This window comes from Miniopterus natalensis, chromosome 4 (genome assembly GCF_054644295.1).
Source record: "Miniopterus natalensis isolate mMinNat1 chromosome 4, mMinNat1.hap1, whole genome shotgun sequence".
In the NCBI taxonomy this organism is placed as follows: domain Eukaryota; kingdom Metazoa; phylum Chordata; class Mammalia; order Chiroptera; family Miniopteridae; genus Miniopterus; species Miniopterus natalensis.
Genome location: NC_142084.1, coordinates 63899804 through 63907506, shown reverse-complemented (window position 1 = coordinate 63907506; position 7703 = coordinate 63899804). Strand labels below are relative to the sequence as shown.

General features: G+C 57.6%; 1 protein-coding gene across 1 annotated transcript; it reads right to left on the bottom strand.

The window, feature by feature from the left end:
* Positions 1 to 1443: 1443 nt before the first annotated feature.
* Positions 1444 to 6829, bottom strand: HMG20B (high mobility group 20B). Its single transcript, XM_016197965.2, has 9 exons — positions 6501 to 6829; positions 5971 to 6079; positions 5227 to 5430; positions 4503 to 4623; positions 4306 to 4352; positions 3956 to 4028; positions 3473 to 3688; positions 2654 to 2786; positions 1444 to 2108 (listed from the first exon to the last, which is right to left on the bottom strand). The coding sequence occupies exons 1-9, from the start codon at positions 6536 to 6538 to the stop codon at positions 2096 to 2098; spliced, it is 954 nt and encodes a 317-aa protein (XP_016053451.1). The 5' UTR covers positions 6539 to 6829; the 3' UTR covers positions 1444 to 2095.
* Between the last annotated feature and the right edge of the window lie 874 nt (positions 6830 to 7703).

Below are 7703 nucleotides of genomic sequence, written 5' to 3'. Positions count from 1 at the left end.
CTCATTGAGAGCAGCCAGACACAAAAGGTCACACAGTGTGTGATTCTATTTATGTGAAATGTCCAGAACAGGCAAATGCTCAGAGACAGTAAGTGGATTTGCGGAGAGGAGGAACAGGAGTGACTGCTAATCAGGAGAGGGCTTTTTGGACTGATGGAATCTTCTGGAATTAGATTGTGCCAATGTTTGCACAGCTTTGTGAATACACTAGAAATCCCAGAATTGTATACATTAAAACCTTTAAAAATGGAAAAAGAACACCCCAAATGATTAAAATGGTACTTTCAGGAAGACATACTCATGTGTTAAAAGTATGTAAAGACTTGCCCAGGGGTGATAAACTACAAATTTGGGATGGAGGTATCTGTGCCAGGGAGGGAGTGGGACTAGGGAGCTCACACTGGGTCAGGGGGTGGTGTGGGGGAGTTGACAATATTCAGTTGTGTCAGTCTCCAAGGGCTCTCATAACAAAGTACCACAAACCAGGTGGTTTAAAACAGCACATTTATTCTCTCACAGTTCTGGAGGCCAGAAGTCCAAAATCAGGTTGTCAGCAAGACTACGCTCCAAGACTCTGGATAGGATCCTTCCTTGCCTTTTCTAGCTTCTGGTGGTGGCCAGCAATCTTCAGCATCTTGCAGTACTCTGTCTGCCTTTGTCATCACATAGCTGTCTCCTTTCTGTGTCTGTGTCCAAATTTTCATCTTATAAGGACACCAGTCATATTGGATTAGACCCATCCTACTCCAGGATGACCTCATCTTAATTCATTATATCTACAATGACCCTATTTCCAAATAAGGTCACATTCTGAGATTCCTGGGGTTAGTACTTCAACATATCTTTTGAGGGGATGTAATTAAACCTGTAACATGGGTGTTGATCAAATTAGTCTCCAAAAGTTTTAGAATGTTTTAAATATTCCATTAAATGCCAAAGTCTCTGAGTTTCCTCAATAAGTTAAGCATAGAATTACCATATGTCCCAGCAATTCCACTCCCGGGGATGGACCCAAGAGAACTGAAAACAGGTGCTCAAACAAAAACGTGTACACACATATTCACAGCAGCACATTTCACAAAGTCCGAGAGGTGGATAAACAGCCCAAATGTCCCTCAATGGATAAACAAAATGTGTCCATCCACACAGTGGAATATTAATCAGAAAAGGAGTGAAGCACTGACACTTGCTACAATGTGGATGGACCTTGAAAAAAGATGCTGAGAGAAGCCAGACACAAAAGGTCAGAGTGTATGATCCCATTTATGTGAAATGTCCAGAGCAGGTAAATCCAGAGACAGAAAGTGGATTCTTGGTTGTCAGGGGCTGGGGGAGGGCAAGCCTGGGAGCCCAGAAGGGGCATCTTGAGGGGTCCTGGGCACATCTTCTGGCCCAACCCCCTACAAAACACACACACACACACACACACACACACTCACAAGCTTGAAATTCAAATTCCACTTTATTTTTATTTAAAAGTCCAGATTAAGCAGTTGCAAAAGGGCCACCTTCATGAGGGCCCCTTAGCTGGACGAGGGCAGGGGGTTCAGTACCAGCTCCCTCATCCTGGGGTGCAGGAATTCAAGGGCCACAGGCAGAAGGCCCTTGCCCAAGCATGAGAGCATGTCCTGCAGAGTGCCTGTTTGTGTGGGGCACTTGTGGTCAGCACCTCTGGAGAGTCCCTCCTAGTGTGTCAGGTGTGGGTTTTCACTGCCCTGTGTCCTGGGGCAGATCCTAGAGAGCCACTGTAGCCTGTGTCACCCTCCCTACACCAGTGTTGAGAGCTGCTGTTGGTCCCCTTGTATCCTGGGTTATGCTGCCCATGTGTGGTATTCCCACATACCTGTAATATGACATGTCCTATGAGGCCATGGGATTCTATGTGTATTGTGCATGGCAGGTAACTTTTCTGGATTTGGGGTGCTGGGGAAGTTGAAAGCTAGGGGATAGTGTAGAATAATTTTAGGGGGCTAGAGATCCCAAGGCACAGGATCAGGCCTGGCCCCAAAGGGTGGACACCCATCCCTCCTCCATGGGGTAGGGGCCACGACCAGAGCTTGGTCTTCTCTGGATCCCCACGGGTTGACCAACACCTTCATAGGTGCTCACTGCAATAGGAGAGAGGAGGGGAGTTGTGATGGGGGACACCCTCATCTCAGTCCCTACCACCATCCTAGGGGACACTAGAGGCTACCCTCCCTAAGCAGCTCCAGATGTCAAGGTGGCGGGCCTGGAGTTGACCCCATATAACCTGGGGAGCCAGAAAACACCCAGAAGAAACTGCCAAGAAGCTTTGGAGAAGTTCTAGTCTCCCCCTGAGTGAATCCAACTGGCCAAGGTGGGCTGGCAGATCCCACCCAGCAGCATTAATACAGTACTAGGCCTGATTAGTACCCCCAGTGGTCCTGCCATTAGCCTTGTGCCCCATGCACTAAATAAGTCTCATCTGGTAAATCCCAAATGGGCAACCCTCAGAGCAAGATCCAGTTGCTGGATCCCACCCTGCAGTGCCCAGACTCCTGGAACCCCACCAAGGGTGAAATGCAAGCATATCCGCAGAGGTAGGCCAAGGCAGCTGTAGCCTGAGGCAGTCCCCCATTCCGGGCCACCCCACCTAAGCTGAGCAGGCCCAGGGGCAGACCCAGGCACACACCTGGCGACCTGGGCCAGGATCTCCTTGATGCGGACAATGAGCTTCTCGTGTTGGGCAGGGTCACGCTCAATGGCTCCATGCAGCCGGGCCATGTAGAAGTCCAGCGTGCTGAGTGTGGGCGTCTCACCCGTGCCTGGGGATGGCAGGGGACCGGTCAGCCAAGCCGTGTTGAAGTAGCCAAGGTAGAAGCTCCAGGGAACAGAGGTCAGAGGATGGGGTCTTTAAGGGAGGGGCCCTGGAGTAGGGGCCCTTGGAGCATGTGGGAGGGTTGGGTGAGGGGTCAGGGTGTGTTGGCTGTGGGAGGAGGTGGGGGGAGGGAGGTCAGTTGGCCCGGGACAGGTTGTGGTGGGGGGTATGGGGGTCTAGTGAGGGAGAGAAAATTAGTCAAAGTCAGCCAAAGACAATCTCTAAAGGTGGGGACCAACGGGGGTTGCAGCAGCAGCAGGTCAGTGAGGAGGGTCTGGCATGGGCATGGGTCAATGAGGGTGGGCCAGCAGCGCTGACCGGAGCTATGGGCAGTCAGCGGGGCTGGGGTGAGGGATGAGGGAAGGAGCTTGGGCCGGCTAGCGAGGGCAGGGGTAGGGGTTGAGGGTGGCAGGTGCATGCAATGCTGGGGGTAGGGACGGGGTTATATGGAGTGGGGCTCGGCTTGTGGAGGGAAGCGGGGTCAGTGGAGTAGGGGTTGGCTATTTTCAGGGTCAGGCAAGGAAGGGGAGACACCAGGTGCAAGACTCCCTGTGACCCAGGGTGGGGTTCGAGGTAGCTGAGGGCGGGGTTAGCGGGGCCAGGACTCAGCGAGTGGGGCCAGGGCTTCTGCACCTGGGACAGGCAGTGAGGCGAAGCTGGCAGTGAGCGCCTGGCGCACAGCCTGGAGCTGTTGCTGCAGCGCCAGCGTCCGCCGCTCCTCCAGCGCCAGCTCCTGCTCCAGGCGCTCACGAGCGCTGCTCATGTTCTGCGTGTGCCTCTGCAGCACCGCGTTCTGCTCCTCGAAGGCCACGTTCATCTTCCGCAGGCGCCGCAGCTCCGCTTCCCGTGCTGCAGTAGGGAGCCGGTCAGAGCCTGGTGCTTCCTCCCCCTACCCTTTGCAGGCCTTTCCCCGAGCTGTGGCCAGCGCCAGGCCTTAAGTCATTGCTCTGCCTCCAGCCCACCCTTTAGCTCCCAGGGCTAAGGGGCAGAGGAGGAAGATGGCTTGGCTTTTAGGAGTAAACACCCCCCACTCGCTGCCTCCTGCCTTGGAGCCCTCTTTTGGTCAACCGTCTCTCCTAACCCCTGCTTTCCCAAGAACCCCCAGTTGGTCCTCACCTTTGTTTTGGTCCAAGAACTCTTCAGTGAAAATGGGGACATCAAAGGTGGAGAAGCCATCGCAGTCCCCACCCTGGGACAAGACAGATGGCAATGTTTATTTTGAGAGGGCATCCAAATGCCCCCTGGGATGTCCCCCAAGCTTGGGGGTGTCTCCTTGAGCCATTTAGGTTGGAGTCTGTTTAACATTCCCACACTGTGGCTGTCCCTGACTCTGCTTTCACAGGATGGACCGGGGTGCTCCCTTCCCAGGAGCCTTGGTCCCGGTTCACCCAGGGGCCTCACCCTGGGGTCTAAAGACTTCCAGACCTTTCTCACCTAGGTGCTCTCCTTGGAGGAGGGGCACTTACCTTGTGTCCATTCAAGAGGGTATTCATGAGCCCAGAGCCAGAGTCCTCTGGTAGGGGAGGGAAGAGGGCAGGGTTAGCCTCCCAGGTCTCCTCTGACTCTGCTTTGCTTTGCATGTGTGGTTCCCCCTGCCTGGAACACCCTCCTGCCCCTCCCCCCATGGAGCACTCAGCAGCCTGGGGGCTGGGGCCCTTCTCACCTTTCTTGATCTTCTTTTCCTGGATCTTCTCAGTGCACATCTTGTAGGCTTCTGACTGCTGGTATGCCCGCAGCTCCTTCATGTACTGCTGCTTCTCCCGCTCGGCCTCGTCCAGGTACCTCTGGCAGGGCAGCATGAGGAGGCTTGACCCAGCCCCGGGCAGAGGAGGCCTCCAAGGCCAGGCCCCCATCTCCATCACTCATCTTACTGTGCCGGACATTCCCAGAGCTCCTTATTACCCTCCGGACAAAACCTGGCCCCTCAGCCTGCTGCTCACGGTACCTCCTAGCTCCCCACCCCATCTCCAGCCTTTATAAACCACTCCATGGTGTCTGACTGTAGGCTCCCACCTCCAGGCTGCCGTCCTGCACCCGTTTTACCTGTTGAAATCCCACTTATAAGGGTACAAACCGCTGGTGGGTTTTGTTATCTTTCTTTGATGTTTATATAATTTTTAAATTACCAGGATTTGAAAATTGGGTTTTACCCGATTTTCAGCCCCCACCCCTACTTCTTTAGACGTTGGGTAGCCACACAGGTTAAGTTTTATGTCTAGTCTCGCCTATTGCTACCCTCCCCCCATTAAACTGGGGAGGCCTCATGGGTAGTCAGTTCTCCAGGAAGAAGAACCCTCCACACCAGGTCCTTTCGGGATGTGGCTGCGAGGGGTATCTGAATGGGTGGGGGAGGTCAGTGGCCCCATCTACCGCCCCCTGCCGTCCACCTGCTTCTCTGTGGGCTGCAGTTTGCTCCACTCGGCACCCAACATCTTGGTGATCTCAGGAAAGGGCAGGTCCGGGTGGCGCGTGCGAATCTGCTCGCGCCGCTCATTCAGGAAGCGCACGTAGCCAGTGACAGGTGCTTTGGGACCATTTGGCAGGATCTTCTTTCGCTTCTTTCCCTTGGGCCAGCCGCGCTTCTTGACAGGCTGCAGAACCAGGCAACGCCGTTGGGAGGAGCCTGGAGGGCTGGGGAGGGGCCCACACGGGGGGGGGGGGGCTTGGAAGACGTGTGCGAAGCTAGAGGTGTGGTGAGGTAGCCAGCAGGTAGAACCCAGAAGGCCTGGAGGCGTGGCCAGGTCAGGGGTTAGGATTGTAAAGGGGGTTCGGGGAACCCTGGACAGAGTGAGGGGTACTGAGAACAGAGGTTCATGCTGGCTTGTGTGGCCTCTGTAATATGAACGTGGCTTCTTGCACTGGAGGAAGGGCCCACATAACCACCAAAAGATGCTTTCCCCTGGGAGGCAAGCAGTCGGAGGATCTGGCATTCGGTTGTGGGCGTGGCCTGGACTTAGAGTGGCAGTGGACCTTATGGGGCGGGGCATCTGGTATGGGGCGGGGTCTCAACTTCCCCAGGGAAATCTGGACAGTGGGCGGAGCCAACTCGAATTCAAATCTAGTCTGAGGCAAAGCTTGGAGCCTGGGGGCGAGACCCAGGGCATTCCCCACTGCGAAGCCGGGGCTCTCACCTCCTCCTCGTGGGACCCCTTCTCGCTGGCTCGAGGGCCCTCGCCCCGCTCTTGCTTGACAGCCACCACGAAGCCCCCATGCTGTCCAGGAGCCTTGCCACCCGCCGGCCTGGAGTCACGGGAACGCTAGTCACCCCCACCCCATCCTCCGACATCGGGGCTGGCAGAGAAGGGGCCTGAGACCTGGGAACAGGGGTCTCTAGGGGTCAGGGTCCGGGAGTCGGATCAGGAGCACTAAAGGAGCTAGTAAGGACACCTGGGAGAGACTGAAGCCAAAGGACCCCAGGGTCACCCCCACCCATCACCCCCGACTGCAGATGTGGCAGCAGCGAAGGGACCCGATCCCTGCTAGGGGGGCTAGTAGGGACCCCTGGGAGGGACTGGAGCGCGGGCGTGGAGAGAAGCCCGTGGGGCCCTACGAGAGGGCCTGCCCGGGTGGCAGGGAGTCAAGACCCTGGGGGCCGGGGTCAAGGTGGGCGGGGGCTGAGCTGCAGCCCCGAGTGGGCTGTGGGAGGGGAAGTCGCACTCACGCGACGGCCGCGCCGGGCTGCTTGGGGCCGTGGGACATGGCCGCTCCCGGCCGCACCTGGAACGCAGACGCGTGGCCGAGTAAGGGGCTCCCGAGCCACCGACGGCGGGGCCCGGCTGGGGAGCCCCGGAATGCCGGGCCCGGAGCGCTTGGGGGGGCCGGATCCGGGGGCTGGGAGGGCCTCCAGGGCGGGCGCCCCAGGGATCCTTTGTTGGGCGATGGGCCCTCGGGAGGCCCTGGTCCTCCCCACCTGGCCTGGAAGCGGCCCCGTCCCAGTCCCGAGACCCCCGCACCGCCGGCCCCTCGCAGGGCCCTGAGTTCCGCGGCTGTTTTCACCTCCAAAGAAACTTTCCCGGATCTCTCGGCTGCTGCGACTCTCCAACCAACCGCCCGGAGCCCGCCCCTGCGGTGCGCCCCGCCCCGCTCCGCCCCTGGCAAGCTAATGATGGCCTCCACGCGCGGTCCGATTGGGGTGCGCCCTTTCCCTGGGGCGTGACCATGCAGATAAAGGTTGGCGCGCCGGTCTGCGATTGGCTGAGGCGGCCACTGAGTCGCGTGGGAGGTGGATAGGGAAGTCTGCAGGCGGTGCGTCAAGTTTGGCTGCGCTGGGCTGCTCTCAGGACTAATCAGGGCGCTTTGAGGCCTCGCCTGAAGGAGCCTCTTAAAGGGACAGTGGGTACGGCGTGGACTCCTCCTCCGCTGACGGAGAGATTCCCAGCTCCTGCCAGACCGGCTTCGGCCCGGCCCCAGTTGCCATGGGGACGGGGGCAGGTTGCTAAGGAAGGGGTTAAGGACCTTCGGGGCAGCCCCCTGCCTCAGCGCACAGTGGATAGTTTTTAGAGACCTGCAAACTTGGCGGGGAAGTTTTCCGTTTATTGACTGGATTTAGGGCCCCAGACACCCCGCTGTGCCTGTTCCTGCTCTGAGCCAGGGGAAGAACTGCTCTCCCTTCGACGATGCCCAGGACCAGGACTGGGATGCTGTGAAGCTGAGACCAAGAGTCTGGTCAGGCTGGGGCTGGGGAGAGCAGCTGGGCTGGAAGCATTTGGGAAAAAGTGGTGGGACAAGAAGGCTGCGAGGACCTCGTGAAGCTGGAGGGGCAGAAGGCGCTGCCCTTGAATCTTGGGGACTCCCAGGGAGTAGCCTGGTCCTCTCATGGCCTGGGCTGAGGCTGCCGATGCTCCCGCTCCCAGACTGCCGGTAG